This window comes from Acomys minous (assembly GCF_964271855.1).
Source record: "Acomys minous genome assembly, chromosome: 12".
Taxonomy (NCBI): Eukaryota; Metazoa; Chordata; class Mammalia; order Rodentia; family Muridae; genus Acomys; species Acomys minous.
The window spans coordinates 80,160,820-80,182,976 of NC_140493.1; the positions used below are offsets into that span (position 1 = coordinate 80,160,820).

At 45.0% G+C, this 22,157-nt stretch overlaps 1 protein-coding gene and 1 pseudogene across 11 annotated transcripts in view; one reads left to right on the top strand and one right to left on the bottom strand.

Moving 5' to 3' along the window:
- Positions 1–22,157, top strand: part of TEX14 (testis expressed 14, intercellular bridge forming factor) — a 152,911-nt gene that overhangs the window by 75,364 nt on the left and 55,390 nt on the right. For 9 of the 10 annotated variants that reach the window (XM_084803249.1, XM_084803247.1, XM_084803245.1 and 6 more), the window contains 4 exons: positions 8,522–8,636; positions 13,771–13,936; positions 15,981–16,117; positions 20,118–20,199. In XM_084803249.1, coding sequence (XP_084659375.1) covers positions 8,522–8,636; positions 13,771–13,936; positions 15,981–16,117; positions 20,118–20,199 — 500 coding nt within the window. Of the gene's footprint in view, positions 1–8,521; positions 8,637–13,770; positions 13,937–14,476; positions 14,577–15,980; positions 16,118–20,117; positions 20,200–22,157 lie in introns of those variants that run through there. The other variant, XM_084803244.1, reaches the window with a different exon arrangement.
- Positions 20,755–21,638, bottom strand: LOC311609872 (small ribosomal subunit protein uS5-like; annotated as a pseudogene). Its single transcript has one exon. The product of its transcript is annotated as a small ribosomal subunit protein uS5-like (transcript).

Genomic DNA, 22,157 nt, shown 5'->3' on the forward strand with positions numbered 1-22,157 from the left:
ATTGGTAGAGAGAGGCTGTTACCAGGCCTTTACTTGTAGTATGAAAGGAAGAAAAGATGAGCTGCATTTAGCTACCCCTTTCCCCTTCCCCCAAAAAGGTTTATGTTTAGTGTGTAGGACTCTGCTGGTTAAGGTTAAGGTCTGTCTTCTCCGGATAACCAATTGCTCGTGTTTGGAAGATGAAGAACAACTCCCTTTCTCAGCAGGACCTCTCACCCAACCTGATCTGATGAATCTAGAATTTTATGGGAGCCTCAGGTAGAAAATAGAGGCCCCACTTTTCCAAATGGTCTCTAATTGTACCGTGGCATCATCCTCTCACACATGGGATACATAAATTCTGTCATTCGGTGATAAAGGCACAGTATCACTGTATGTGATGAGATGTTCTGGTCCCTTCAGCTCTAGCAATCAGACACATTCACCCTCACTTCCCAGGGTTTATAACCCCCTAATTCACAAGTTGCCTCACATTCCTCACTTCATACAACTGTCTCAGATCCCATTCCAGGATGGTCTTCTGAGAGTCTAGGCTCCTAGGCAGCCCCTCGCCTGGAGTCACCAGCTCCATCGCTCCATCGGGGCTTGCCCAAAGCCAGCCATTAGGGACACACTCTGAGAAAGCGTTGTCTCCCAGGTTTGAATCTCCTTCCCTCTGCCATGCCGGCTTGGCAAGCAAACGTGCCTGCCCGCAGGAATCCCTGTCTGTGGGCTGAAGCCCTCCCTCTTCCCCAGCCCGCGAGGCCCTCACCCCCGATCCTCGAACTTGAGTTTAGTTTGGTAGAGGTGTTATGTATAATGAACACCCTTTCTGTGCCGCTGGTGAATTAGAGATTAATGAATAGGAAGAGTTTAGTTCAGTAAGCTCTTCTGGGTTTGAGTGTATCCCCATGTAGGAGATAAAACCAATTCTGGAAGTGTTCGGGCTTCCGTGTATATCGCAGAATGATGGCCCTGGATTGTCTAACTTTGGTAGCTGTTAAATAACACTGAGAACCTCTGCATCAGGCCTTCCCAGAAAGTAAAGTTGAGTGGGAATAAACAAACTGAAAGACATGTTGATGGTTATGCTAGGGAAATGGGAACAAAAGCCTAACCTGGGAGCAGCTTCGCCCTGGTGTTGATGCTGGCTGTGCAGATGGCGATGGCAAAGGTGGAGAGCATAGTGTTTTCAAAGACAAGATCTAAAACCTGGAGTAAACATCGATGCTCAGAGTTAGCATAATTTGAAGCTATCCAGGAATTATAGAGAAATGTATCTTCATAGAAATCAAGGTTCTTTTGTATACTGTATCACTTTGACAACTATGTTTCATTTTTGGTGATACGTTTTTTGAAAGTCATGGAAAAAGCAACTGAAATTCTAGAAATAGAAAATGTAATTTTAAACTATTCCAATAAAGCTGGAGGAAGAAGAGGGAAAAGAATTGCTAAGCTGGACTGAGTAAAATTAAAAGGCTCTCCATAGCAAGGGAAACAGTCAGCAGAGTGAAGAGACAGTCCATGGGAAACAATGCTTGCCAGCTATACTATCTCTGGGGAGATTAGTCTATAAAGAAATCCAAACGAAAATACTCAAATTAGCCAGTCATTGATCTCAAAAGATGAAATACAAGGGCTGGAGTGATGGCATAGCAGTTAAGAGCTTTTACGACTCTTGGAGAGGACTCTGGGTCAGTTTCGAGCACCCACATGGCAGATTACAACCTCTGGAACTTCCAGGGGGGATCTGAAGCTCTCTTCTGATCTGCACGGGTACCAGGCACAAACAAGGCACACCTACATGTATGAGGCAAAACATGCATACACATAAAATAAATGTTGTAAAAGATGAAATACAAATGGCCAACAAGTATATTAAAAAAGGCTGGAGAGATGGCGCAGTGGGTAAAGGTATTTGCCAAGGCCTGATGATCTGGGCTTGACACATGGAGCCTACATGGTGGAAGGAGAAAACTGACATCTACAAGTTCTCCTCTGATCTCCGCATGTGTACCATGACATGCACAGTGTTCATATGCTTAGTCATCAGAGAAATTAAACTTAGATTGACATTCCATCTCAAGTCAGAATGGCGAAGATCAGTAAAATAACAAATGTTACCACAGATGTTGGGACACATGAACCTCTCTCTGCAGCTGGTGGGCACATGGATTGGAACACCAACTGCAGAAGTAGCAAGGTGGCCCTCAGGAACAACAGTGTGTGGGTCAGCTGGGCGCAGCAGCGCACGCCTGTAATCCCAGCACTCGGAGGCAGATGCCGGTGGATCTCTGAGTTCGAGGCCAGGCGTCTCTATATAACAAGTTCCAGGCCAGCTAGAGCTACACAGTGCAATCTGTTTTCAAACAAAAAGTTGGAGACCAGCTTCAGTCACATATGTGAGTCCAGGGTAGTCTGAACTTCATACTGAGGTCTTTCTTAAAAGCAGAAGAGTTGGGTGTGGTGTTAACATGCCAGCAGTAAGAAGGTCACCCAAAATTCAAGGCTGATCTTGACAGATTGAGTTCTGGGCCAGCCAGAAACACGGTCAGAACTGTTCAGTGGGTCTCACTATGTGTCCCTGGCTGACCTCAAATGCATTAGGAAGACCAGCGTGGACACAAGTTGTCAGAGCTCTGCTTCCAGAGGGCTAGGGTTGAACTCTGAGACACCACTTGTGATTCTGTTGAAGAATTTTGAATCAGCATACTGTAAACATAATTGTTCCGATACAGCCTGTATGTCGATCCGCAAATGAGTGGATTTAAAAAATGGTATATATGCAAAATGGAGTGTTATTCAGTCTAAAAGAACTGTAAGCTAGATGTGATGGTCCACTCACAATACCTTTTTGTTTTTGTTATTCGAGACAGGGTTTCTCTGTGTAGCCTTGACTGTCCCAGACTCACTTTCTAGACCAGACTGGCCTTGAACTCACAGCGAACATCCACCTGCCTCTACCTCCCGAGTGCTGGGATTAAATGTGTATCCCACCATGTCGGGCTCATAATACTTTTTTTTTTTAAAGATTTTTTAATTTACTTATTTATTATGTATATAGTGTTCTAACTACACGTACACCTACACACCAGAAGAGGGCATCAGATCTCATTATAGATGGCTGTGAGCCACCATGGGTTGCTGGGAATTGAACTCAGGACCTTTGGAAGAGTAGCCAGTGCTCTTAACCTCTGAGCCATCTCTCCAGCCTACTTTTTTTTTTTTTTTTTACCCCCTCAAGACAGGGTTTCTCTGTGTAGCTTGTTTGTCCTGGACTCTCTTTGTAGACCAGGCCGGCCTCGAACTCACAGAGATCTGCCTGCCTCTGCCTCCCCGCCTGCTGATATTACTTTTTTTTTTCATTTTTTGAGACAGAATCTATGTAGTCCTTGCTGTCCTGGAACTCACTATGTAGACCAGGCTAGCCTGGAATTTACAGAGATCTGCCTGCCTCTGCCTCCCAAGTGCCAAGATTAAAGGCGTGCGCCACCACACCTGGCTCCAAGGTTGTACATATTTTTAAAAATGGTTTTTTAAGTTATGTGCATTGATGTTTTGCCTGCATATATGTCTGTGTGAGGGTGTCTGATACCCTGGAACGGGAGTTGCAATTGTGAGTTGTCGGTACTGGAATTTGAACCGTGTCTTCTTGAAGGCCAGCCAGTGCTTTTAATCCCTGAGCAATTTCTCCACCCTAGTTTTTAAAAATCTATTTTAAAATGTCATAAATACTTAGTTTGTATGCAACTAAAATATTAAGAGTTTGAATCTGCAGATTTTGTGTTGCCTTTTTTTTTTTTTTAAACCAAGGGTTTGACTTTGTAGTTAACTACATCTGGCCTTACACGTGGGAAAATGCGCTTGCCTCAATTTCCCTAGTGCTCTGTTTCATCTGTGTTTCTTTGGTCACAGGACAAAATTGATTAAAAAGTGTGCAGTCCCTGAATTGCCGTTTCCCTTACGTACTTTTTCCAAAACTTCCCTCCTCACGAAAGGCTCTGGCTTGGGCCAGAAGTCCAAACTCCCCCAGCGTTTCTGGCCCTGGGGCGGCAGCATAGGGCTGAGGCAGGGGCGGCTCGCACCGTGAGGGAAGGCGCGGTCGCCCCCACCCGGCCGCTGGTGGCCTCGAGTGACAGGCGACCGGACGCAGGCGGAAGCGGGCGGGACGGGCGGGCCCTGGCAGCGGATTGGCTGTTCAGCGGCCGTATGCTAATCGTGGAGCCTGTCTGCCTGGTGTTGGGAAACTGTAGCGACTCCAAAGGAATGCCCCTTGGGCTGGTTAGCGAGTGGGCTCGCGAGGGACCACGGCCCGGTGCGCGCCGACGTGGTGTGCAGTAGCCGCGGCGGGACGGCGATCGCGGAGGCGGCGTCGGAAGTGGCCGTGAGGAAGATGTGGTGTCGCTTGGTGGAGAGCGGCTGGCGCGGGGCAGTGGGGTTAAGACTATACTTTCAGGGATCATTTCTATAGTTTGTTACTAGAGAAGTTTCTCTGACTGTGTAGAGCACCCGAGACCACGAGGACGAGACGTAGCGTTCCCTCCTGAGCGTGAAGCCGGCTCTAGGTGCTGCTTTCTGCAGCTGCCTCCTGCCATTGATGATCGTTCTTCTCTCCCTCGGGAGAGTGAGAGGGAGGGAACGCAGTCTGAGTGGACTTATTTCTTGTGGTTATCAATGTGAGAGTTCTCTCAAGCTTTCCTTGTTGGTGTGTAAGTTGTCTCATTTTATGTTTAACTTATAGTAATTGTAGCCAGTGATGCTTTATTACACTTGCAGGGAGTATCTTTGGACATGTTATATCATGCAAGTGCCTTTTCTTTTAGTTCTCAGCACTTGCGCACGTGTACATTAAATATACTGAAACAAAAACTCATGCTTTTTAGTGCTCTAGAGGTAGATTGAATCTGAGTTCAAGGCCAGCCTTGGTGGGAGTGGTGACTGTCGACTTCAACAAATGAAATACAATAAAATGAGAATCCCGCACCTCCACCTTCTCTCCCAAGGCAAACATTTTTATTTTGTGTGATACTTGGGGGACGATGTGCGTGACAGGACAACACGTGCGTGTCAGGACAACACGGGGGGGGGGGGTAATGGTGATTGAATTCAGCTTGTCAGGATTGTAGCAGATGCCTAGGTCAGATGAGCTACCTTGCAGTCACAAGATTTTATTTTTTTATTTTTATTTTTAATTATGTGAATGAAAGCTGACCAGTGATAGTTCAAGCGTTTAATCCCAGCACTCCGGAGGCAGAGGCAGGCAGATCTCTGGTCTACTGAGTGAGTCTCAGAACAGCCAGGGCTACACAGAGAAACTCTGTCCAGAAAAAAGAAAACAAAAGAACCCCAACAAAGGCAGGTGCATCACTGTGAGTTCGAGGCCAGCCTGGTCTACAAAGAAAAACCAAAAGGAAAAAAGAAAAAAGAAAAACAAACAAAAAACCCAAACACCCCCCCCAAAAAAAAAAAAACAAAAGAAAAAAATTGTGTGAGTGAGTGCTTTATCTGCCAGTACATTTGTGGATGGTGAGATCCCTAGTGCACAGGCTGCAAGAGGGTGTTAGACTCCCTGGAACTGGAAACTACAGGTTGTGAGCTGTCCTGTTGGTGCTGGGAATTGAACCTGGATCCTTAGCCTCTGACTCATCAGTCCAGCCCCACAGCAGTGAAAAATGATTAGTTTGTTTTTGTTTATTTAAACACAGGATCTGGCTATGAAGCTCCTGGTTGTCCTGGAACTCAATATGTAGAGCAAGCTAATCTAACTGTGTAGAGACCCTCCTGCCTATGAAAGGTTCCCTTTAGTTGGGTGTGGTGGCTCACACCTGTAATCCCAGCCCTCAGGGAGCCGAGGCTGGCAGATCGCTGTGAGTTTGAAGGCCAGCCTAGCCTACAGAGTGAGTCCAGGACAGCCAAGGGTACACACAGAAACCCTGTCTCAATCCCTGCCCCCAAGAGAGAGAAAGAAAGAAAGGTTCTCCTTTCTTTCAGTTTATGGTAGCATAGCCCCTAATACCAGTTACTTTGTAGGTTGAGGCATTAGAATCTTAAATTCTAGACCAGCCTAGACACATAAACATTTGCCTTGTAAAAAAACGCTTTATTAAGGCCGGGCGTGGTGGCACATGCCTTTGATCCCAGCACTACAAGAGAAAGGTGGTCTTGAAAAACCAAAACCAAAATCCCAAAACCAAAAAAACCCAAAACCAACCAAGCAAAAAAGCTTTGTTATTTTATTTTATGTTCATGGGAGTCCTGCCTGCATATATGTTGGTGTACCATGTGGATTCAGTGCCATAGGAGGCCAGAAAGATTGTGAGTCACCATATAGGTTCTGGGAACCAAACCACAACCCTCCAGAAAAGCATCCAAGGCTGTTAACCACTTAGCATATCTCCCCATAGGCCTTTTATCTTTTTTTCTTTTTAATATTTTTATTTATTTTTAATTTATATGTGTTGGTATGAGGGTGTCAGATCTTGGAGTTACAGACAGTTGTGAGCTGCCATGTGGGTGCTAGGAATTGGACCCGGGTCCTTTACAAAGAGCACTGAGACATCTCTCCAGCCCCGGCCTTTTATCTTAAATAAACAAATTAAGTAAATGACAGAACTATCAGAGATTTCTCCGAATGCAAAGTGTGACACATGCCTGTAATCGCAGCACTTGGCAAGTGGAAGCAGGTGAGTCAGGAGTTTCAGCTTGGTTTGGACTATGTGAGGCCCTGTCTCAAAATTCAAAAGCACATGGGCGTGCAGACATGCCTCAGTGGATAAGAGGGTTGAGAGTTTGGTTCCCAGCTCACAGCCTCCTGAAACTCCAGCTCCTGGGATTGGGATGTCTATTGAAGTCCTGCCTTGATAGCAACTGGGGAAAACTAAGGTGGGGCGTGAATCCTGTAGACTTTTTCTGAGGGCAACCTTCCAGGCTGGAACTGATTGTTACTGGCAATAGTGTCCACTGATGGTGGCAAGCCGCGGCTAGGGCTGATGGCTCCTAGTGGGGGCTAGAGCTGATGGTGGCAAGGGTCTAAAACATGAGGGGAAAGAAGGAGAGAAAAGAAACATCCCTCCCTCTCTCGCTGATGAAGTGAGACAGACTCCAGCAGGTAGGTTTCAACAAGCTGCTGCTCCTGCAGTGTGTTTACATTCTCTTTCTCTATAAATAAATGGTTACAATGGATAGATGTAAGAAAATCATCCCCAGTACTTCACATGATCAAGTGTTTTGCGTTTTATGGGTGAGGAAGAAACATGAATAACAAGTTATCTCTAAGAACCCACATACATTTGTACATAAGCAACTTGTTACATATTAACAGAGTATAAGCAAGCAAGGTATTTGTTTTCTTCCTTCCTTCCTTTCTTCCTTCCTTCCTTCCTTCCTTTCTTTCTTTCTTTCTTTTTTTCTGAGTCAGGCTTTCTCTGTGTATCCTTGGCTGTCCTGGACTCACTTTGTAGGCCAGGCTGGCCTCGAATGTACAGAGATCCACCTGCCTTTGCCTTGTCCAGGATTACCAAGATAACATAGAGAAACCCTGTCTCAAAAGACCAAAAAATAAAAATAAATAATAAAAGTAAAAATAATGGTATAAAGATCTTAAAAGAATCACAACTCTAAACTCTGATTAAAAATAATCAGCCATTTCTATATTAAGTCCTAAAGGTGCTCGTCTACTCATTAATATGCTTTATTAAATCGTATCATGAAGCTGAGGGCAGAAAAATAGAATAAGGAAATCAGTGGTAATCTCAGTCACCAGCCCAGCTTGGTGAATGCTGCTATGGGCCATTGTTCTTGCTTTACCAACCTCAAAAAGTCTGTAGCTTTACTAATAAGAGGGTACTTTCTCTCTACTTCAATTGTCCCCTAAGATTTTCTGCATCAGGGCCAATAGCAAAAACATCTTTACCTCACTTTGCTAAACAGTCTTTTCCCCTAGGACTTTCTACGTCAGAGCCACTAGCAAAAACATCTTTGCCTAACCTTGTTAAACAATCCATTTATCCAAATTCTTTCTAAGGATAGTGGCCACTGTTAGCAATCTACATCTGCAGGTTCTTTTCAAGGGTGGTGGTTGAACCATTAATGTGTTGTAGCAGCAATGCCTGAAAAAGATCAAGCATTGTTACTGCGTATGCCAATGATATTGCCCAGTGAGGGGCTGGGAGCCCCCTTTATAGTAATCACACAGTTCACATATTAAGGGGATTATAAGGACAGCAAAGGCAACAAGCAGAGCTATGCTCCATAACAGCATGAAGTCCTCAGGACACATAGTTTTCAGGGTTATGCCTCACCGAGACACAGCCATCTTAGTATGCTAACTGGTGGGCTGTATGTATTCCATGAGTCCTAGAGCTGTTTTGCTGTTCCTCCTGCACGGCCTCTTCTGGCCTTCTCATGCGCATATATATATAGAGTAATTTTTTCAAAAACTGAAAAGCACAAAAACAAAGTTTCCCCTTGACATTTCACTAGTTTCCTCGGTTCCATTGCTGGATGATACTGATGTTTATGCTTACCTGTGTTTGCTTTCCAGGGATCCGTGTTGATGCAGTTAACACTCTGGGCCAGTCAGCACTTTTTGTTGCCGCATTATTGGGCCATATGAAATCAGTTGATGTTCTGGTGGATTATGGCTCAGATCCAAATCAGTAAGTACAATAATATCAATTTCTACAAAGCAGAATATGGATTTAGAAAATCATTTTTCTATAGCTGGGTGTGGTGGTACACCCCTTTAATCCCAGCACTCAGGGAGGCAGAGGGAAATGGATTGTTGTGAGCTTGAGGCCAGCCTGAGACACAGCAAGTCTAGGACAGCCAAGGCTATACAGAGAAACCCTGTTTTGAAAAACCCAATCCCCCCAAACAAACAAACTAGTCTTGTAAGGAGAAACTACTGCTGCAGCTTGTTAAAAACTTCTGCAGAGGGCTGGAGAGATGGCTCAGTAGTTAAGAGTACTGCTTGCTTTTCCAAAGGTCCTGAGTTCAATTCCCAGCAACCACATGCTGGCTCACCACCATCTATAATGAGATCTGGTGCCCTCTTCTGGTGTGCAGGCAGAACACTGTAAAACAAACAAGCAAACAAATCTTTTAAAAAACTTCTGCAGAAGCACAGTTTGCTTTTCTTAAAAAAAAAAAAGATTATTTATTCATTTATTTAATGTATATGAGTGCTTTATCTACATATACACCTGTAGGCCAGAAGAGGACATAAGATCACATTATAGATGGTTGTGAGCCACCATGTGGTTTCTGGGAATTGGACTCAGGACCCTTGGAAGAGCAGACAGCACTCTTAACCACAGAGAAATCTCTCCAGCCCAGTGTTGTTGTTTTTTTCTTTCTGGTTTTTATTCATTATTTTTTATTTTTTGGTTTTTCGAGACAGGCTTTCTCTGTGTAGCCTTAGTTGGTCTGGACTCTCTTTGTAGGCCAGGATGGCCTCAAACTCAGAGATCCGCCTGCCTCTGCCTCCCAAGTGCTGGAATTAAAGGTGTGCACCACCACATCCTGCTCTTTCTGGTTTTTAGTTGGTTGGTTGGTTGGTTTTTGAGGTAGGACCCCACTATGTATCCCAAGCTTGTCATGTAGACAAAGCTGGCCTTGAACTCACAGAGATCTGCCTGCCTCTGCTTCTTCAATGCTGAGATTAAAGGGGTGCACTACCATGTCTGGCCAAATATTTTTTTGATTTTGAGGGTTGAACCTAGGACTCTAATCCTTAAACTATACTTCTGTCCTTTGTTGGACAAAAACATTAAATAGAGAAACTTTATTAATTTTTATCAATAAAATAGTTATGTGTCTGTGTTGAAATGTTTTAACTAATAAAATTGATTTTTCTAAGCAATTACACTTTATTCTATGGAATGATTATGTGAAAATAATGAGTCATACTCATAACTCTCCCTGTTGGCCTATTTCTATTTCCTAAGTTATTATTTATATTATGTACTCTGTTTGCTCAAACAGTTCAAAATACCCACAGACATGTACTTGATATCAATTTTTCAGAAAGTGTGACTTTTGCCTGACTTTTATAGTTGGGAATTAAAAGAATTTCAGGTTAATATTTGGTACAAATTGTAATGTGGAAGAACAGCAGTGTAAGCATGTGAATGTCTCTTTATGAGGCACTTACCTCTTTCTAGATAGTAACACCTTCTCACCTGAGCTGTAATTCGTGACAGGGCATAAAGGCAGGTACTTTCACGGTTCTCATAGCAAGTTCCAGGACAGTCAGGGCTAAATAGAAAAACCCTGTGTCAAGGAGGAAGAAGGAGAAGAAGAAAAGAAAGAAATCTTTTAAAGATATGTTTGTAAATTCATAAATATGTAAAAAGGCATGAATGTTTTGTAGTTCCGTGTACTGAGTAGGTAAGTATCTACCACAGAATCCCAACTCCAAACACGATAAAGAAATGGAAAGGGCAAGCAGAAGACATTCAGACACATGAGCACTGCAGTAACTAGTGGACCGTGGGATTACATGGCCTAAGTCAGTACAGGCCTCAGTGCACACACTAAGAAGAACCTTAGTAGAAGAAAAACATCCCATCAATTTTTACTAAACTAAACAACATTGAGAGTAAAACAGGGGCTGAGTGGTGGTGGCACACGCCTTTAATCCCAGGACTTGGGAGGCAGAGGCAGGTGGATCGCTTTGAGTTCAAGGCCAACCTGGTCTACAAAAGTGCGTCTAGGACAGTCAAGGTTACACAGAGAAACCCTGTCTCAAAAAACCCAAACAAATAAACAAAATAGAATAAAACAGGGTAGAAGTGTTTTGTTTTTGTTTTTAACCATTAAACGGATAAAAAGAGCTTTACTGGTCATGTAAACAATCATATGTATTTTTTTGAGACAGAGGTCTCTGTGTAGCTCTGGCTATCCTGAACTCTGTGTAGACCAGGCTGGCCTTGAACTCAGAGTTCCACCTGCCTCTGCTTCCCCAGGGCTAAGATTAAAGGTGTTTGCCAGCTTCAAATGCATTTGATCCCATTAGGACCTCTATTTCTTTATAGGGTTTGGTTTGTTGTCTACAAACCAATGTTCCTTTTTTTTTTTTTTTTTTTTTTTTTTTTTTAGCATTCCTGGGGAATGAAAAACAATATCCTCTCCCCATTTCTCAGCTTTCCTACTACTTGTAGGAGAAATAATTAGAACAAAAATAGGATAGATTTGATTAGGAATACTTAAACACTACACAGAACCACTGATCTCACCCAGAAGCCTGGGCCCTGGCAACCTCATTATCCTCCCTTGAGGAACTTAGGAAACAAGAACGTTCATAGGCTCATGCTTGCAGATCCTGACTTGTCAGTTCAGGTTAGTCTAAGAATTTATTTATAAAAGATTTTATGTGTATGTCACATGTAAACTGTACTTACAGGTTATCCAATGGGTGCCAGGAACTGAATTCAGGTCCTCTGGTAAAGCAGCAAATGTTCGTGTGTGTGTGTGTGTGTGTGTGTGTGTGTGTGTGTGTGTGTGTGTGTGTGTGTGTGTAGTTTTGTTTTGTAGACCATATTGACTTTGAATTCATGACTTTCCTGCTTCTACCTTTCAAGTGTTGGAGTTATGGGTAGGTGTCACTGTGCTGTACTCTTGAGATTCAAATTTTGGTAGATATCTCAATGCCTCATTGACTAAATTATATTGGAATACTATACGGACATTGAAAAGAAAAGAAATGTGCGGTGGCTAGTATTTCTTTTGTTTGTTTTTGTTTTTTGTTTTTTGTTTTTGGAGACGGGGTTTCTCTGTGTAGCCTTGGCTGTACTGGAATCACTCTGTAGATCAGGCTGGCCTCAAACTCATAACGATCTGCCTGCCTCTACCTCCCGAGTGCTGGGATTAAAGGCATGCGCCACCACACCTGGCACGGTGGCTAGTATTTCACATGTGAAAGTTCTCCAACCTAAGTAGATTGTTTTTATTTTATTTTATTTTGGTTTTTCGAGACAAAATTTCTCTGTGTAACCTTGGCTGTCCTGGACTTGCTTTGTAGACCAGGCTGGCCTGGAACTCAAAAAGATCCACCTGCCTCTATCTCCCTAGTGCTAAGATTAAAGGTGTGTGCCACCATGCCTGGCAGTAGATTGTTTTATATAACATATATAAACTATTTAAAAATTTTTAAAGATTTAATTTATATGTATAAATGTTTTGCCTGCCACTTTCATGCCCAGTGCCTTCGACAGTTAGAAGGTGTCAGTTCCCCCTTAAACTGGAGTTCTAGATGGTTGTGAGTCACCATGTGGGTGCTGGGATCTGAACCCAGATTTTCTGTAAGATCAGCGTGCATTTAGTTTAGTTTTGTTTTTTTGAGACAGGGTTTCTTTGTGTAGCTCTGACTGTCCTAGACTCACTTTGTAGACCAGGCTGGCCTTGAACTCACAGTGATCTGCCTGCCTCTGCCTCCTGAGTGCTGTGATTAAAGGCGTGCACCACGATGCCCAGCTTCAGCATGAATTCTTTTTTTTTTAAAAATGATCTATTTATTTATTATTATGTATACAGTGTTCTGCTTGCATGTACACCTGCACACCAGAAGAGGGAGCCAGATCTCATTCTAGATGGTTGTGAGCCGCCATGTGGTTGCTGGGAATTGAACTCACAATCTTTGAAAGAGCAGACAGTATTTTTAACCTCTGAGTCATCTCTCCAGCCCTCAACATGAATTCTTAATTACTGAGCCATCTCTTCAGCCTCATATGACATATTCTTGTTCAGATGTGATACACATAGAAAACTTCTAGAAGAATACAGAATTTAGGCTGGGCCTGGTGGCATTTGCCTTTAATCCCAGCACTCGGGAGGTAGAGGCAGGCAGATTGCTGTTAATTCGAGGCCAGCCTGGTCTACAGAGGGAGTCCAGAACAGTCAGTAGCTACACAGAGAACCTGTCTCAAACAAAACAAAACAAAACAAGTCAGAATTTGTAATTGCCTAGGAGCAAGGAAAAGGAAACCAGTTGGAAAGTTTTGTTTTGTTTTCTGTTAATTTTTGTTTTGTTTTTCGAGACAGGGTTTCTCTGTGTAGTCTTGGCTGTCCTGGACTTGCTTTGTAGACAAACTGGCCGCCAACTCACATAGATCTGCCTGCCTCTGCCTCCTGAGTGCTGGGATTACAAGCATGCGCTACTATGCCTGGCTGTTAAATTTTCTTAATGTTCTCCTTTTCTTCCTCTTCATCATTTTCTCTTGCTTCACTTTTTCATTAAGAGAAAACTTTCAATTGTTTTCTTTTCAGAGGATTCTGATGTGCACCCTGTTAAGAAACCACGGCTATTACATTACACCCTCATCTTCTCAGTGACACAATAAAGGACATCTCTTATGCCTTAATTAGTTTCTTGGCACTGGTGGAATTTTTGAGGAACGTATCCTTGGCTGGATTGATGATGCCAAAGTTTTCTTGGCGTCAACTACTGAATTTGTGTGGGTAGCAGAGCACCTGTCTCATGAGAAGATGAGTCTCTGTTTAACCAGCTTGACCCCAAGATCCTGAGACATGCAGGAAATGTCTCAGTGAAGCCATTGCCAGGGGAAGTAAAGAAAGAACACAGGCTCAGCTTGCCCGTGTGTTTAGAAGGTTGACATAAAGGTGTGTGTGTGTAAAGCCCTTGCTGCCATGTATGAGTATTCTCACAAACCATATTGTAACCGTCATCCCTAAAATGTACTGAGTGACTGACCTGAGTTGTCAGGCTTACATCTCTTCAGTGGAAGGAAGAAGGTTGCCGTGGATACTCACTGTACCTCTTTTTGTTGCTAGCCGCTGCTTTGATGGGAGCACTCCTGTTCATGCAGCAGCTTTTTCAGGCAGCCAGTGGATCCTCAGTAAACTGCTGGATGCAGGGGGTGACCTTCGACTCCATGATGAGAAGGGTCGAAACCCCCAGGCCTGGGCCTTGGCAGCAGGGAAGGATCGAAGCACTCAGGTAAGAGTGGGCTCCTTATCCAGCCACATCCAGAAGAGTGTGGACTATTGTCAGGGTCCCCGAGGCAGAACAAACTTTACAGCAGTCTTAGTGGTGGGATTGGACAGAGGCCTGAGTTACAGTACGTTCGGGGATTGTGGTGGCCAGAGATAGACATCAGGTGTCTTTGCTCTGTCATCTAGCATCAGGTTTTAAAGGTTGGCTTACTTTTATTTGCATCTGTGTGAGGATGCCATGTCTCATGAAACTGGTGTTACAGACAGTTGTGAGCTGCCATGCGGGTGCTGGGAATTGAACCCCAGGTACTCTGGAAGAGCAGCCAGTGCTCTTAACCAGTGATCCATCTCTCTAGCCCCATCGCTTTAGTTTTTTTTAAAAAAAGATATGTCTTTTATTTAGTATTACTGTGTATTGTGTGTTTATGATGTATGTGTGCCTTGGTGTGAATGCTTTTAGCCACTGAGCTGTTTCTTCTGCCCCATCATCTTTTTTTTTCTTTCTATTTGTTTGTTTGTTTTTGTTTTTTGAGACAGGGTTTCTCTGTGGAGCCCTAGCTGTCCTGGACTCACTCTGTGGACTAGGCTGGCCTTGAGCTCACTGAGATCTGCCTGCGTCTGCCTCCCAAGTGATGGGATTAAAGGTGTGCGTCACCATGCCCAGCTCCGTCTTTATTTTTTGAGACAGAATCTTTCATGAACCAGGAGGGTAGGCCTGGCTGGTGAGCTTCTGTGATCACCCTGTCTCCCTTCCCCTGATACATTCTACACCAGCACTCTCCCCTGCCACCCCTCCACCCTGCACTGGAGTTATAGGTGTGTGTCACCTGCCCACCCCTCCACCCTGCACTGGAGTTATAGGTGTGTGTCACCTGCCCACCCCTCCACCCTGCACTGGAGTTATAGGTGTGTGTCACCCTGCCCACCCCTCCACCCTGCACTGGAGTTATAGGTGTGTGTCACCCTGCCCACCCCTCCACCCTGCACTGGAGTTATAGGTGTGTGTCACCCTGCCCACCCCTCCACCCTGCACTGGAGTTATAGGTGTGTGTCACCTGCCACCCCTCCACCCTGCACTGGAGTTATAGGTGTGTGTCACCCTGCCCACCCCTCCACCCTGCACTGGAGTTATAGGTGTGTGTCACCCTGCCACCCCTCCACCCTGCACTGGAGTTATAGGTGTGTGTCACCCTGCCCAGCCCTCCACCCTGCACTGGAGTTATAGGTGTGTGTCACCCTGCCCAGCCCTCCACCTGCACTGGAGTTATAGGTGTGTGTCACCCTGCCCAGCCCTCCACCCTGCACTGGAGTTATAGGTGTGTGTCACCCTGCCACCCCTCCACCCTGCACTGGAGTTATAGGTGTGTGTCACCCTGCCCAGCCCTCCACCCTGCACTGGAGTTATAGGTGTGTGTCACCCTGCCCAGCCCTCCACCTGCACTGGAGTTATAGGTGTGTGTCACCCTGCCCAGCCCTCCACCCTGCACTGGAGTTATAGGTGTGTGTCACCCTGCCCACCCCTCCACCCTGCACTGGAGTTATAGGTGTGTGTCACCTGCCCACCCCTCCACCCTGCACTGGAGTTATAGGTGTGTGTCACCCTGCCCACCCCTCCACCCTGCACTGGAGTTATAGGTGTGTGTCACCTGCCCACCCCTCCACCCTGCACTGGAGTTATAGGTGTGTGTCACCCTGCCCAGCTTTTTGTTTTGTTTTGTTTTTGAGACAGGGTCTCTCTGTGTAGCCTTGGCTGTCCTGGACTCTCTTTGTAGACCAGGCTGGCCTCGAACTCATATCAATCCACCTGCCTCTGCTTCCTGAGTGCTGGGATTAGCACTCCTTCATCCATTGAAGGACAGAGTTGGAGGAAGTAAGTTGACAGATTCTCTCCCTGAAAACATTCCCTATCTTTAGAGAATCACCTAGGTTCGTCCCTTTGCAGAGACTTTGCTGTTGAAAGCTCTCAGCTCCTCAAACCACTGACCTGCATGTTCAAGCCTCCAGGCCACACTGTGGTCAGCACTGTCTGTCTCCACTATGTGTTGCAGGTGGTGGAGTTCATGCAGCGCTGTACCTCACACATGAAGGCTATCATCCAGGGCTTCTCCTATGACCTCCTGAAGAAGATCGACTCTCCTCAGCGCCTCATTTGTAGTCCACCCTGGTTTGGGAGCCTCATCCAGGGGTGAGCATAGTCTTGAACCACTTCAGCCTTCCTGGTGGGAGCCTTGTGGTTCTGTAGCAGCATAACAGATTGAAGTAGGGAAGGGAAAGCCTGGTAACTGCTAAATTGCTCAGGAGACAGGACCTGTAGGACTCCCCAGAGCAGAATTATAACATTCATATCTTCCTCCTCCACCTTCCTTACCCTTTTGTTTGAGACACAGTCTTTCTGCATAGCCCCAAACATCTTGGAATTCACTATGCAGACAAGCCAGCCACAAACTCAGAAGCTAGCCTCCCTCCGCCTTCTGAGTGCTGGGATTAAAGGTATGTGTCACCACACCTGGCAGCAGAATAGTTTTATTCAGTCTGAGTGGAAAGTCCTGAAGCAGCTGGAAGTGGTGGCACACACCTTTAACCCCAGCAGAGGCAGGTGGAGTTCTGTGAGTTCAAGGCCAGCCTGGTCTGAGTCCAGGACAGCCAAGGCTACACAGAAAAACCCTGGCTCGGAAAACCAAAAAGAAAGAAAGAAAAGAAAATGTTGAAGCATCAACTGAGCATCTCTTGCATGCATGCACTACCACTATTTACAGGGATGCTTGAGCTGATGGGGCCCTGGTGTGCAGGCCTGAGTGTAGTGTGTGGGAAGAGCAGTGGCTGTGTGAGTAGCATTTACATCTATCCTTGCTGGTGTTCTCTGGCCTTCCATTCACCAGCAGCCCCTTCTTGGGCTGTATCTTTCCATCTGTAAAATGAAAAAGTTGGAGAAGGTCTGCTTTGTGGTTCTTTTCAACACTGACCTCTGCATTTGTATCTATTACTGCATGGTGGATCCCCTCAGCGCTCAAACTTCACAACCTGGGGCACTAAGCATTGCTTACCTCATGCAGTGTCTGCGGTTCATAAATCAGAGCCTGGGGTCACGGCTGCCATCATCTGAAGGCTTGACTGCATAGAGGCTACAGGTGAAAAATGGCACACAGCGTGGCTGGCACTGGGCTGCCTTGATATCCTCATAGTTCTCAGAACCAGTGATCCAAGAGAGATCAGGGCACAAGTCCAGCTTTATCTTACTTTGGAAGTGACTCTTTTAATTTTTAAAAATATCAGTGTGCGGGTGTGTGTATTTGTGTACACCCATTCATGCTTGTGCCATCATGCATGAGTAGAGTTCAAAGAACAACCTGTGAAAGTCAGTTCTCTCTCTACTGTGTGGGTCTTAGAGATCAAACTGGTCATCAGACTTAGTAGCAAGTACCTTTACCCATAAGCCGTATCTCCTCCATCCACGTAACTAATTCCATTATTTCTGCAATATTGTACTGAGTTAATGGAGCAACCTGAAATGACTTGTGGGGGGTGTAAAAACCAGGAGGTGAGATCATAGGTCCTTCCATAGAGGGTGTCTGTTACACCATCTTCATTTCCATATTAAAAAGTCAATTAATCATGTTCTTTTGGCCGTACATATATTAACGTTGGAATACAGAGAAAATGACTATGGCCTCTGTGCTAAGATAATATACAAATTAGTGAAGTGCTTGATAATTTTTCAGTGTGGCTGTTGGTAAGAAGAAAAGCGAGCTATTGACCTTAGTGCTGGTTGCTGCTCCTGTATACCACCACTGTCTGGAGATAACCACTGTCCTTTATCAGCCCTCTTCCCCCAAATAGCTCAGGCTGGCTTCCACTGTGCTATGTGGCAAAAGATGGCCTTGAACTCTGTATCCACTATTTGTACCTCCCAAGTGGGGTTATAGACAGGTACTATCCTGCCTGGCTGCCCAGGCTGGTCGTGAGCTCTCTAGCCCAGGATGGCTTCAGCGCTCGGGAAGCAAAGGCAGATGGATCTCTGGCTTTGAGGCTAGCCTGCTCCTCTTGCCTCAGCCTCCCAAATGCTGAAATTACAGTGTGTGCTACCACTCTCAGCTTCCTAAAGTATTTTCCCCCCTTTTGTGACAGGGCCTCATGTAGCCTTGGCTGGCTTAACTCACTGTGTGGCCAAGAATGACCTTGAACTCTGGATCCTTCTGTTTCTTCCTCAGAAGTGTTGGGATTGCAAATTCTGTAGCCCTGGCTGACTTGATCTTTCTGTGTAGCCTGGGTTGGCCTTAGACCCTTCATGGCCTCTCACTTTAGCCTCTTGAGTGTTGGGATTACAAGCATGCGTTAGGATACTTGGACCCAAGGTCTTTAAGGTAACCCCTCTGTAGTTGTAGTAGTGGTGGTGGTGGTAATGATGATGATGATCATAATAATGTGTAGTAGTAGTAGTAATCAATCAATCAATCAATCAATCAATAAGTAAGTAAGTAAGTAAAAGAGAGGCCTCAGCCTGGTATGGTAGTATACACCTTTAACCCCAGCACTTGAGAGGCAGACACAAGTGGATCTCTGAGTTCCCGGGCAGTCAAGGCTACACAAAATCCTATCTTGAAAAGAATAACAACAAAAACAACAAAAACAACTTTTTAAAATTATTTTTTCTTTTATTTTTAAAGTCAGGGTCTCTCTCTTAGGCTCTTCTGGCCTTCATCCCATGGCAATCCACTTGTCTCAGCTTCCCAAGGGTTAGTGTTACAGATATGAGCACTGTGCGTGGCAAAAGATAATACTCTTCTCTTTTTTAAGATTTATATATTATTATGTATACAGTGCTCTGTCTGCATGTACACCTGAAGGCCATAAGAGGGCATCAGATCACATTATAAATGGTTGTGAGCCACCCTGTGATTGCTGGGAATTGAACTCAGGACCTCTAGAAGAGCAGTCAGTGCTCTTAATCTCTGAGCCATCTCTCCAGCCCAAGATAATACTCTTAACAAGAAATCAAGTTTGGCATGAAAGTGCATAACTGTAAGCCTCGTACAGCTGCTAGTAGGAAGAAAGGGACTAAAATGGGCTATTTGCAGCCAGGTGCCTCTCGGACACCATTTTAAACATAATTCATATCTATGTCAGCTTCCTCTAGCCTAACGACTCATGGCCCACAATATCCTTTCCAAAGCAGAGGGAACACATTAAAAAACATCTTTCTTTTTTCTTTGTGTCCTCCAGTGAAGTTGCAGAGTTCTCTAACTTGCCTGCCCTTGTTTTGTTTTCTTTTCTTTTCTTTTTCAAACTTCAATAAATTGCTCTTGAGTTTTCTTGTGTGTTTACTTTTAAGTTCTTGTATCCATCAAACTAAACCCAGAAAGTTAACACATTGTATCCTGTGTTCCTTGGTACCAGTGCCTGAGGAGGGGTAGAAGATCTCATCCTGTAAAAAGACCTTGTCACAGAGACACAGACAGAGAGAGAGAGAGAGAGAGAGAGAGAGAGAGAGAGAGAGAGAGAGAGAGAGAGAGAGAGAGAGCGCGAGCGAGCTAAATTGGAAAAGACAGCTGTCTTAGTTTTTTTTTCTGTTTCTTTTGTTGTTTTGTTTGTTTTTTTCAAGACAGGGTATTTCTGTGTAGTCCTGGCTGTCCTGGAACTGGCTCAGTAGACCAGGCTGACCTTGAACTCAGAAATCTGCCTGCTTCTGCCTCCTGAGTGCTGGGACTAATGGTGTGTACCACCTCCTGGTTCAGCTGCTGCTTTTATTCAGCCTAGGTCCACTTGCCTAGGAATGGCACTAACCACAGTGAGCTGGGCCTTTCTACATCAATTAGCAATTAAGAATGGTCCACAGACCTGGTCTCTAGTCACCCCCATCTCCCCCTAACCCCCCCCCCCTCCCAGACAGGGTTTCTCTGTGTAGCCTTGGCTCTCCTGGACTCACATTGTAGACCAGGCTGACCTCCATCTCACAGCGATCCATCTGCCTCTGCCTCCCGAGTGCTGGGATTAAAGGTGTGCGCCACCACCTCCTGGCAGGGCCTCACAGTTCTATAATTGAGGTTCTTCTTTTCAGGTGACTCTAATTTTGTGTCAGGTTGATGGATAACTGTGATGACAATTATACATTTTTGAAAACTTGGTTTAGTATTGTTCCTTGCTATGAATAATAAATTCATTTTCTCTCTTTTTTTAAATAGTCCTAGAAGCCCAAATAGTTCTCCTCATCGACAGCTTAAACCAGGAATCATTTCTGCCCAAAACATGTACAGCTTTGGCTTTGGAAAGGTAAGATGTTTCCACTCATAGCCAGGCTTTGCTGGGCTAGCTAGAAAATCATGTGACCAGATCTCTCCACCTTCATCAACTCATCAAGGGGTAGGGTTTAAGATGGGATCTCAAACTTGAGATAGGCCTGCCTCAGCTTCCCAGTGCTGGGGTTACAGGTAAGAACTACCATAATCCTCTCAGCTAAACCTGAGGATTTTTTTTCTTTTCCAGACATTGGAAAAGCAAAGATCATTCATTCATTCACATTCCCCAATGGACTCTTTCTTTAACTGACAGAATAGAGGATCCTAAAGATATTATTTGTCCTCAAAATATTCCTCAATTCATTAAAAGCTTTTTAAGTATATTCATTTAAACCTGTAGGAGTGTAAGGTCATCAGGAAACAAATCCATAGAACTATACAGCTGGACCCTTCTGAAAGTTAAAAAATCTAGGTCCTCTTGCATCTTAGACATGTGCAATAACTCCGAGTTATACATAACACCAGCCCTCAACTCCTCCCTTCTTTTTTTTTTAAACAGAATTAATTCACTTTATTTTTCTTATAAAAGCCCTTATGTGGTAGCCACAGCTGGAGCCTGGGTCCTCTGAACAGACACTCTAGTGTGGGTTTTCACAAGATGATCAGTGAATTCCTGATAAGGAGACTTGGTGAACACAGTTTCTTTCCAGAGGTTGGGTGTCAGGTAGCTGTAGGTCTTGGAAATGGCATCAAAAGTGGCCTTGGCAAAGTTGCCCAGGGTGGCAGTACAGCCCCTGGCTGATGTGTAGCAGTCATCAATACCAGCCATCGTCAGTAGCTTCTTGGGCACAGGAGCTGAGACAATGCCAGTGCCTCTGGGGGCAGGGATGAGACGCACCAAAACAGAGCCACAGCGGCCTGTCATCTTGCATGGAACAGTGTGTGGCTTGCCAATCTTGTTCCCCCAGTAGCCTCTCCACACAAGGACGATGGAAAGCTTGGCCAAGATGATGGCCCCTCGAATAACAGTGGCTCCCTATTTGGAGCACTTAACACCAAGACAGACGTGACCATTGTAGTCCCCAATAGCGACAAAAGTCTTGAGCCTGGTCCCCTGGCCGGCCTGTGTCTGCTTCTGCACTGGCATGATCTTGAGAACCTCATCCTTTAGGGATGCGCCCAGGAAAAAAATCAATAATCCTGGATTCCTTAATGGGCAGGGAAAACATAAATCTCCTCCAAGGACTTGATCTTCATGTCCTTAACCAGGCGGCCCAGCTTAGTGACGGGGATCCACTCCTTGTCTTCAGCTTTTTCTCCACAAGCCCCATGGCTTTGTCCACAGCCTCGGCCTCAGCCTCGACTGCAGGCCCTAAGACCGCTGCCAAATCCTCTGCAGAAGCCTCCTCACCCTCCTAACCCTGGGCCCCGGGGTCTTCCTGGCCCTCCTGCTGCACCAGCATCACCCACCATTTGGTGTTTTCCCAAGGAAGAAGAAGTAACTCCTCTCTTCTTATCCTCAGAGTATTTGTATTGTATGAAAGATACTGAAAAATTGTAAACACTGAAGCAAATTCATTTGAATGACTCTAGCAAGATACAAAGTATGTAGAAGTGATCCCTCGGGGGAACATTGCTAGGAAGTTAATGATCATTGCTTTTCCAGTCTCTATTCTCTCTACCAAAAGATAATTATATTTGATAGTTTATATCTGACCCGCAGGCATGAGACAGAGGGCAGAGAGAGCTAACTGGGAATGGAGTAAGTTTCCTCTCCTAGTGACACACCTCCTCCAACAAGGCCACACCCCCTAATCCTTCCCAAACAGTTCCACTAACTGTGGACCACACATTTAAATACATGAGCTTATGGGGGCCATTCTCATTCTGAGAGCCCGTCAGTCCCAGTCACATCACTTCAGGCAAGATGCTGGACTTCTGTCTGTCTGTGAACCGCCTCAGTAAAAGGGAAAGAATATTTCAGGATTCAAA